Source organism: Limulus polyphemus, unplaced genomic scaffold, assembly GCF_000517525.1.
Source record: "Limulus polyphemus unplaced genomic scaffold, Limulus_polyphemus-2.1.2 Scaffold127, whole genome shotgun sequence".
NCBI classification, from domain to species: Eukaryota; Metazoa; Arthropoda; class Merostomata; order Xiphosura; family Limulidae; genus Limulus; species Limulus polyphemus.
The window spans coordinates 935362-946920 of record NW_013665737.1 but is presented as its reverse complement, the minus strand read 5'-3'; the positions used below and the strand labels follow the sequence as shown (position 1 = coordinate 946920).

At 29.9% G+C, this 11559-nt stretch overlaps 1 protein-coding gene across 1 annotated transcript in view; it reads right to left on the bottom strand.

Annotated features, from left to right (window-relative positions):
* LOC106473203 (serine/threonine-protein kinase mig-15-like) overlaps positions 1-11559 on the bottom strand; it is an 88770-nt gene that overhangs the window by 44747 nt on the left and 32464 nt on the right. Inside the window, exons 4-8 of the mRNA XM_022402714.1 lie at positions 5347-5391; positions 4167-4247; positions 3593-3641; positions 1968-2029; positions 1554-1644 (exon numbers count right to left, since the gene is read on the bottom strand). Of these exons, the coding sequence (XP_022258422.1) occupies positions 1554-1644; positions 1968-2029; positions 3593-3641; positions 4167-4247; positions 5347-5391 (328 nt within the window). The remainder of the gene's footprint in view (positions 1-1553; positions 1645-1967; positions 2030-3592; positions 3642-4166; positions 4248-5346; positions 5392-11559) is intronic.

Here is an 11559-nt window from a genome sequence, read left to right as displayed (position 1 = left end):
TTTCATGAATTTATGTCTATAATTTTGGTATCAAACTGTAGATTATAATTCAAATTTCACAACTATACATTACTAAATTTGTTAATTTAAAAGTAAATATTACAAAAAACTGATAAACATCGATTTTTGTGTGTCATGCAGTATGTTGAATGCAGCACTGGTTCAAATTAGATGTTTTTGATGTCAAAATACTAAGTCTATAGTTTCATACGAATTAGAAACTCAAACTACTGATATTGACAAGCTATAATATAAAATAAGAACCTTTTATCTTTTCTATTTGCTAAGATACTGCTCCTGTACTGAATCAAACACATTGGCCCCCTGCCTACCTCTTTCAATTTTTGTAAATGGTCCCTTATATACACTTACTTTTATGTAAGACATGAATAACCAACCAAAAGCTCCCCCTAGTGGTTTTCTTATCCATTCTGATGTGTTACTGTGCTAATTTCGTTCTTTTCACAAACGATTTCAAGTGATGAGGTAAGTTTTTAGTGGCTTGAAATTTCATATTTTTTAGACCCAAATACAGCCTAGTTACTATGGTTGATAAATTATAGTGGAATTCTATGGTATTGATGTAGTAAGTTATGAATTTTTTGGTTATTTAAAATGTACAGATAAAACTAAAAAAACATTCTTTTCATATCTTCCGCGAGGAAAATTTCATAAGGGTTAGCAACCTTTGACAAGAGGCAAACAAGTAAAAAGGTCATAACTAGAAGAGATAGTTGTTTGCTTTACTTCTTTACTTACTGTTCTATGTTTTAAGAAAAATAAGTTTAAGAATTTATTTCTAAAGAGAAATAGTCTATATACATATATAATGTATAAGAATTGAAATGTGACTGTAATTTACAAAATGCTAGTCTACTAAAACACAGCCAAGACAGGTCACTTTGTAAAGACTAAAGGTCAGTTATATATATTTTTGGATATGGTAACACGAATGCACGTGCACCATGTCATTGTAACTTCTGTATTGTTAGCTAGGAATAGCTGGAAGGTCAATATAATAAATATATATATAAATGTATAATGTTATGAGCTGTAAGCTATTTAGATTAAATATTTGTGTTTTCATGTTATAATCTGTAGTCATTCTAGAATGAAAAAAAGCATAATTTACTTTTTAAAATTTTTTTATTGCGGTTACGAAGTTGGTCAAATCGAACCAACCCGTACATTAATGAAAATAACAAATAAAATTCTAAGTTTTCTCTGCAAAATTTTTTATAATTGTCTAGAGATTATATAGATTTCGCATGTGAAATTTGAAAATGTTCTAATGCATTAAAGTATTTTTAATATTAAAATTGAAATTGATGTCATGTTGGATAGTCAACATTCTGAAAAAAAAAAGGTTTAGGAGAAAATCTTTAATTAAAAAATCTTAATACTTAATTTAAAAACCTGATATTTTGTGTACAAAAACCTTGTAATGTTTAACAATAACCTGCGTACATTATCAAAAATCATAGTGTAATTACTCTCATGGTTACAAGCTGGGTGGATTCCACCCAGCCCATAATGGAAGGGTTAATACATACCCAGTTTTACTTCTGCATTATCTGTTAGAAGGACGTTTTGACCTTTAATATCTCTGTGAATGATCTTGTTTGCATGCAGATGGCTTAGACCCTAAGAATTAAAATAAAACAATTTCTGTATAATCTTAGAAAATTATAACAACTATAAAGCTACATTGAACTTTATAGCTGATTGTTTTATTAGAAAAAAAAATTCTGTAGAAAAACATTTTGGGAATGTATCTTTTTTCTATGAATAAAATTTAGTGAAAAAAAAAGTTAAACAAGACCAACTATTTTAAACAATACTAGATATGCCAATTTCTACGGTGTATTTATTTTTTTCTGATTTCTAAGCAGTTATTACAGTAAAATCTGAAGTAACAAGTTTCTTTTGTATTTTCTATAAATTTTTAAGATATCAGAAAAACTTACTCTAAGAATTTCCCTACAAACATAAGCTATCCACTCTTCTTTCAGAGACAGTCCTTTGGTTGCTGAAACAAAGAACAATACAAATATTTAGTTCAAAAACTATGCTACTGATTGTTGTAGAACATAATTTGATGAAGTTAGTTTATTTAAAGCAATAAATGAAAGTATAATTTTAAGTGAGAGATAAACTAACTTACAAATATCTATCACAGAGCTACAAAACATCTGTAATGAGTCATATCAACAGTTCAATAAGATCCTATCATGATACACATACACAAAAATGTGTTTGTTATGCACCTAACCATGATCTTGTGACCATCAAAATATTCTTAACTTCTAGTTAAGTTTGTACAAATCCAAACATAAATATAACATTTAACCATAAAACCCCAACAATAAGAAACAACACTACTTTTAAGTTTTAAATTAATGCCAAACTAAGCGTATTATCTCAAAGTGTTAAATAGTTTATGTTCATAAAAGTCAATATAGAGAAACTAAATTAATTTAGTTTATCCCCAAAACTGAATGTTACATATAGTAATAGTTAAAATATGACAAATTTGTTTAAGATTCCGGCCTCAAAGACTTTGAAAATCCATTGTTTAACAGTTTTTTTTTATTTTAGATTTCTTTATCCAAAACTTATTTGACTTTAATCAGACTCTTTGAAGTCAGATGTTTTCATACTGATTCTTTCTTTACATGTTTTTCCTATATAGTTAATGTTAACTTACAGAAAGTTGCATTGCAAGTTCAGACAGACACTTCTGTTAAATGTCTGAAGATTTATCAAATAAATGTTTAAAATACATGCTTTGCCCATTTCTGTGATTAAAATTGATTTTACCCATTGTGTAATATATATACACACGCACGCACACACACTCACACACAATATACTGCAAATTTATGAGAAGACAGAAGCACATTTCTTTTTACATATAAAGTTAATACCTGTCATTATAAATAGAATTAGGTGTAAAAACAATGTAACAAGTACAAATCATGTTAACCACTCTTAAATCTCAAAACAAAAAAGAAACATTTACAAGTAATACAAAAACAGCCATAAAGAAAATAGCCTTGTTGAATTAACTAATATATATATGGTAGGGTCTATAGATAAACTGTTCACTGGAACTAACAGACCAATTCTCAAAACTGTAGCTTCAGTTACTTGTTAATGAATGTTCCTAATAACATGTTTATAGAAACAAAACAAGTAAATTTACAAGAATGATCAATAAGAATAAAAGTTTTATCACCTGTTTATTACTAGATTTCAGTTACTTGTAGGCAAAACATTTTTTCTGGCATTTATAATATGTTTCTCAGTTATGTGTACAGAATTTCTTATGTTGCTTTAATACATATGGGTCAGTTTTGTGGTAATGAAAATTACAGACATAATGAAAAGTACTTGTTAAAATAATTGAATCTTTTATAATATTCTTTCAGGTTTCCTTATTTTTTGCTTAGCCTCAGTTTTCTTTTATCTGTGCAGAAACAAACATCTCCAAATTTGATATTTTTTTCTCTGTCACAATTAATGTACTATGTGTATAGCTTCAAGACAAGCTATTTTTGATGCCCAAAAATGTTACAAACATTATACTCACATTTGACAAGATCTGTAATTGAACCTGCTCCACAATATTCCATCACCAGCTATTATAAAGAAACCATTTATACGAGTTAAACCAATGTTCAAAATATATTTTACACATAAAAACAAAAGTAACAGCATCTAAATAAACACTGTTTTTATTTTCAATTTTTAATAATGATTTTTTACAATTCAGTTACGTCTAAAGTAGAATTAAAAACAGTGGGAAAAGATAAGTTTGTTTACTGCTAAGAGAAACTGATCGAGACAACTTTATTTTCTTCTGAAGAGGGAAATGTGTGTTTTGTTTTTAGTTTATGTTATGTTATGTAATGAAATAGAGAAAATCATTATTTTACTTGTGATTGCCCAATCCATAGTCCAACCAATCATAGAAAAGATGTAGCTACCACTTAGTTTATGTAATGTTTGATTCCTAGTTCAGTTGCCTGCAGTGAAAAATATAATAAAAATAGCAGCAAATAAACATAATTCTTTAACCCGCAACCTTACCCAGTAATCCCGGCCTTCTATATTTCTCCTATCGATACTCAAAGATAAACTAACATAAAAACCAGCCAGCATACCCACAATTTGTCATCCTTTCCTGGTGGACTCTTCTGAATAAAAGCACCATAATATGTTGCAATGTTTCTGTGGTGGGAATACTAAAACAGAAAACAAATAAAAATTAAATGGGCTTTAGCTAGTAGTACAAGTATAATTTCATATAATACATATTCTAATATGAATCACAAATACTGAATGAAATATATATTATATCATATCTGCTGCCTAAGGTAAGTTATTTTTTGAACGTTGGTTATATAAACGTCAAACCAGTAACATTGAATCTTCTTTCAAGGTGGATTTAGGTAGTCTATCTGACATGCAGACTGCGTAATGTAGACAACATTTTGTATTCCAGGCTGACCGCCTTTAATAGGTACAAGTTAAAAGACTTAAGCCTGAAACCAAAATGTTGTCTCAATACCAAACAAAAAGCTTAAGCTAAAAAAAATTAAGTCCATAAGAAAATTATAAAATATATTACATATTTTATATAAATCTATATAACATTACTATATGTCCACAATGTACACTCATGGCAACAACTAATGCCCTTATGAAGGAATGTGCCTTTTCATCCAGACACTATTTTCCTATTAGAGCACGTATTTTCCTTAAAATTTGTGCTGATGATATTTTTTAAAGTAATGCTATTTAAAAACACAATGCTTGAATTAAATTAAAGTAATCCTGGCTGTTACAGGTTACTGTTACATGTAGATGCTGCCTGTTACCCTTTTTTAAATTCTAAACTTCATATTACATACAGTCGTTATTGCTTTTTTTAGCACAAAGCTACACAATGGACTATATATGTGCTCTATCTAATGCAAAGAATCAAACTCCAGATTTTAGCACTGAAAGTCTGTAAACTTATTGTTGACTTATATATATATATATATATATATATATACACACACACAATTTATTACAAAATGCTCTGTAAATAGAATTTAAAAAAATTATACAGCTAAATACACTTGAAAAATAGCTTCCATTCTTAATAGACAAAAACTAAAATACTCCAAAAATCAAACCCTGATTATAACTTATCTTTCTAAAGGTTATAAACACTTTAACAGCTTTGATCTTTAAAATGTTGGAAATAATTACTGTTTATAAAAAATATAATGAAAATATTAAGTACTGATTAAAATGTTTCATGAAATGTACCGATAGTATACATTTCTCTCCTACCTTTTTTAAGACATTTATCTCAAGCTTGATTTCTTCTTCTTCATCCTGTAAAAGAAACTTGTTTATCATTCAACTGCATTAAAAGCTACCAAAGATGAAAAATATAAACATTTTAAAATGAATGCAAAATCCAAGACCAGCTCTTGAAATTCAAAACAAACACTATTTGAAAAAAGTGTGTTTGAGATATTTGCACAAATTTGAACAAAGGGCTATATCTGCACATAGCCTAATTAATTTTGAAGTCATAAGATAGCAAGAAGTCAGACAATGACCACCACCCACTGCAACTCTTGGGCAATTCTATCTAACGGAATAATGGGATTTGACTGTCACTCTTGTAGTGCATTATGCCCAAAGTGAGTAATTTTATTGCAGTAACAAGCCATGAAACATGAATCCTCTACATCTGTAAGTAATTGTCTCATCTTTTTCTTCCAATTCGGAATTGTTATATTTATATCGCTGATTTGATTACATGCAATTTGAATTATGAGCTACTGCTTTAACCAGAGTAGCTTATAAGCAGCTCTATACATATGCAATCAAATCATTATGTACATATACTGACAAGAAAGAATAATTACAGTTCCATGACTATGTATGTAAAAATGTGCAAGGAGAAATTCTAAGTTAAAAACAAGGTTCTAGAACATCTGACTTAAAATATTTTCCCCTGCACACACATATCCTCTTTGAGTCAGTCCCTTCACAGTTAGTTACAAGACTTTGACTTCATAAGCTAGAGATTTTTTTTTACTAGGAAACAATCATTTAAAATTAAATATGTAAAAAATATAGAAAACAGTGTTTTAAACATTCCTTACCTTTACCTAGAAGGGAAAGTTCAACATCTGAAACACATTTCTGAGGTCAGAATTAGAAACTGGCTAAATAATATATATTTCTTCAAAAACACAAGTGTTCTCAGATTAACCACAAAGGAATTTAATGTGTGTTTAGATTTAGCTGGAAAACAAAGTACATCACGGCATAAAAACTTTATAATTGAAACTGAACAAGTTAAATAATTGTCATGCATTTGCAAGAACACAAGGCCAGTACTTTCAAACTCCAGTTTCAAGTGGCATAAGTAGATGAGAATAGTGACATATTTCCTCTGGATGGGATGCCAGTCCATCCAGGTTAACCCCCAGCTAACAGCTGATACCCATCATATAGGTGGGTAGACTGGAATAAGTAGGGTAAAGTGTCTTGCTCAAGGACTGAATAGCATAACACAGGACAGACTGGAACTTGCAACCATTCCACTATGAGTCCAAAGCATGAAGCCACTGAGTCACATTGAACAAGAAACCTAATGAAATACTTCAAAAGAAGTTTTCAGAGATTAAATGAAAATGAAATGACATACATAATTTTACTGCTTTACTGATACTTAGAGAAAAATAAACATCTACATGTATTATGTTTAAACAATTTTAGGAAAATCCCAATGGAGACAAAACAGACTGGATAAAGATAAAAAAAAACAAATATGTGATACATACTGTTTATTTTCTAAAATTCACTTGACTCAATCCTTGAAGAATGAGATCATTAGCATTCTACTGACTTACCTTGATATAAACATACATCTCTTATTTCATAATCACAAAATGTGTTCCTTTTTGTGATAGGATAAAATAAATCAGGATAAAATAAAATTGGCAATTCTTATATAGTGATTATTAACCAATGATATAATAATAACATAAGAGGTCTAGAAGTACTTATAAACTTTTGATTGCCACCTGAACTTGCTATTGATAGTTTATGCTACACTTAATTTATTCATTCATATTACTTAATTAAAACTAATCTATCCTTAAAATAGTTTAAATATAATGGTATGATAATTGTATGTTATCATTCTTTGTAAGCTGTATGCAGCTATAAAAGCATGCATTCTCAGAGTCCAACACTTAGTTTATGTAGTTGACATGACAGTACTGACTTTGAGATAGGATCTTTTTTTCGTCAAATGCAAAAGTTATAGAATAAAATTTTACACCTGTTGTAGTTATTTTATAATCAAAAGCTTGTATTAAAAGTAATAGTTGGAACTATTTATGGCAGTTAACAATCATTTCAGATTTCATATCAAGTAAAATCACACTTGAACCTGTCTGGTATTAAAAACAAAGATATAAGAATTAAAAACAAATAAAAGTATGAACAGTACCAGATGATGTATGTAGTTATAAACAAAACAAAACTGGAGAAGCACATGTCATTAAGACACAAGAAACAAAAATAGAAAATTAAATGATACAAAACTAATCCAAGATATGTTTAAGAAAGATTGGTAATAAACATATGATAACTGATAAATTAAAAACTGACTTGTTACTCTCTCTGAAGCTAGCTTTTGATTTGTTATTTTTATCTCAATTTAAAACACATTTATTCAACAAACAGATCATTCAATATCATAACATCAAAACTAAAGCTAAGATCTATTATCCCAGAAAATACATTGAAAACTATCATTCTACTAAGTAGTATGATATTAAAATGTACAATGAGTACTCGAGCTGGAACAAATACAAGTTATTAAACAAACATGGCAATATCTACATCCAATATTAGCTAAAACAACTGTATGAATTTTTTCCTGATGAGGTTTAAAGAATTGTACTATTAGACCAATGAATTCATGATGGCCTTGATGAACAACATATCTGTTATTCACTTGTCCTCATGATTATTCCTATAAATATTGGAGGAATAAAAAAATGACTGTGTGTATGAGGCATTTATGCTGTTTATAAAGATAAAATTTAACAATAGTGAACATAAACATTTAGATCTTACAGCTTGTACCCTCTGCAATCCATATGGTATATGACAAAAACAACTTGATAAAGAAAACCCTTTATACAGTAACCATTCTGTAATGTCTATTTAGGATAAATTTAGATTTTATTGAACTTCCAGGATCTTAACAACTAAAAGTACTGTTTAGAGTGACATATTGTTTTTACTCTAACACCCATAATAAGGCATTTTATTTACAAGATGGACAAGAATACTACTGTATACTGTAACTATCAAGATCTTTTTTGAGGGTTTGATATGTCATATAAATGTGAACTACATATCTATATTAAAGTAAAATATTACACCACATTTCCTACTGATAACATTAAAATAATTTGGTCATGGTTTTAATAATGTTATTAACAATCTGAAAGAGCTTAGTATGACCGAATTTTTTTCTTCTAATTTTTTAACCAGTTTTAAAAATTTTAATTGTCTTGATGACTGCAGTGTGGGGTTAATATTTGGATTTGTTTCTTTGATTCTCCATGGTTTTTAATTTTAAAGAAATAAAAAATATATAAAGCTTAAATGCTATTTAACAGGCTGTACCTCTTCCTTGCATATAAAATGGTTTCTAAAAATATCAAGTTATGCTTAAAAACAAACAAACTATATGATTACTTCTTGCTAGACTGTACATGTGCTGCTACTTTTGCCTGCTTCAAACGATCTTTTCACGTTCTAGGCTCACGTAAATGGTAACGCTGTAATGATTTGTGTGTGGGTAATTTGTCTACTATTTCAGTATAGAAAATTCATTACACATTTTCATTTTGTACAGGCGACATTTAAAAATAATCCCTGAAATTGAACTATGACAAATACCTAAAATAACCTAATTTACGTTGGAAATAGTATGCAGGTAATTTACATTTGTAGGTTTATAATTTTGTCAAGGTTTACAATTCCATAAACTAAGTCCTGGTAACCAAAAATTCTTTAGGGTAAATGTTAGTTTACGGTAAACATAAACTAAGATTATTTAAATATGCGATCGAAGCACAGCCGACTTTAAATCCCAAGGTAATAATATCCATTGCCTAGTGTTTTTTATCATGAAATAGCATTTATTTGACGAGTTGTTTTCTTCGAGGGAATACAAATAAAACGGACACAGTAAATTGCATCGTTGAACCATTTTGTCTTTTTTGACTATATTTTAAAGAAAAAATTATGTTATTGAAATGAACTTTTTTCTTTTTATCACTCCGCAGCCTTTAACGTAGATCTTGATAATGAGAACGGTGATTCAGCTTCTTACCTTTCATTAGCCAGTTTCCTTTCAAATTCACCATCAGAAAAACCTTGCGATGATTCACGATCGGTGTTAACTAGAATAATTAAATTTCGTACGCTGCTATTGTTGTTATTTCTTAGCGCAAAGCTACACAAAAAGCTATTTGTGCTCTGTCTACCACGGGAAATCTAACCCTAGAATTTAGTGTTGTAAGCTCATGAACTAAACGCTGACACATCGGGTGAGGGAGGGGAGGACGTTTTGGATGCAACCCTCATATCTGCTGAAGTGAAAGAAAGATCACTGAACATTAAAATTATTTAAATAATTAATATATGGCTCGTTCGCACTTCTCTTTTCACTGTCAATCATTTGCACACCTATTACACTTGTAACCTCAATTATTCATTCTGTGGCAATACAAGTACCTATATAAACTGAAGAGAAAAACGTAGTTTTAAAATTTCCTTCAAATGATCAACTAAAGTTAATAAGTTTGAAATGTATGTTACATACCTAGAAAATATTACACTAAACAACGAAAACAAACAAATAGGCTTAACTATGAGTTATGATCACAGATCATACTGTGTGTTAAAGTATAGTCATCCATAGAAAGGCTTAACTGCAAAATGAGCAGTACTTATTTACCCAATGCTATGACGTATATGCATGAAGACACGCTTAAATTTTCCACGCGGGGAACTTGAATTAATGCAGAAATCTCCTGTTTAGAAACATTTGAACAATGTAAATCAATTATTATTTTTCTCTTATTAATGTAACGGTTATTGTTAGACATGGATATTTATGAAGGAATTATATCTACAAAGAATAAAAAGGTTTCGCCAATATTCAGAGTTTTAATGAACCACAAAGAAATGCAAAAGTTATCTATTTTCTTCTTAGCCTAAATAATTCAGTGCAATAATTTTGCAATGAGCATCGTTATGAAAAATGTCGATGATGTAGTATTGAAACACAATGATCTCCAAACGAAAATTATATCTGTCAGAACATAGAAATAGTTATTAGTATACAATACTAATCTGCTTCTGTTATCCCATAATAGTATTTTAGTGTTGTGTATTTCCCTTCTTCAACTGGTGTCTCATAGTCAACCACAATTTAAACTAAGCCTCGGAGTAATGTGCAAAACTAATTTTCCAAAAATAATTTGTGTTAACGGATATTATTTTAAAAACTAATAAATTTAATCAGCGGTCTGTGCTCCTCAGTGAATAAATGGCTTATCTTTCTTTCGAAATTTCCTCGTGTGCAACTTTTTAATAAAATGAGGGAAAAAATAAATACATTTTCAACCTGCAGATTGTGTTTAGACTTCTCATGTTTGGTTTTGTGAACAGTTTAGGGATTCAGAATACCAGAGAGAGAGAGAAAGGTAGTTATTATAATATAATTCGCCTGTCGAACACACTGCCCGAATCTACCTTGGTTAATTGTTTGTGTTTAAGCGCAAAGCTACGCAGTGGACTATCTGGGCTGTGCAGACAACGGGTACCGAACATCGATTTTTAGTGTTATAAGTCCTGAAGTTAATCGCTGAACCACGATGGGGCAAATTTAATTTTGTTTCGTTGTTTTTCTACACTGCGGGCTACGTACGCTCTGTCAACCGCGGAAAATCGGCGGATTTTCTTTTAGCTTTAGCTTTACAAGTCCGTAGGCATACATACCGCTGACACACTTGGGAGGGGAGGGGGAGGGGGAAACATACCTTTGAAAACAAAATTCTACTATATTCATCTTTGATAGAATTATTTTCAAAACTAAAATTCCCATTTGTTTCCTAAATATAATTACACACACACACATGTATATATACACCTGGAAAAAAGTTAAGCACCCCCAAATATTTTTCAGGATTGTTTATTGAAAATAAGGTTTAATTTTCATGATGTTGAGCAATGTGCATAATTTCAAACATAATTAAAAGGATGTGAGCGTTCAGGTGTGACATTTAAATCAGGCGCGTTTTTTTCCCCACGTGCAACTTGCTCCCTTCTTCACGTCCAATATGCACTATTTTCTCGTGCATCAAATCCGTATTTAAGTCCCGAATTTTTCTGAATGCAAAATCATTTTAAGTAAGAATGGCAAGAAGACGGATATCAGAGGCGCAGAGATGG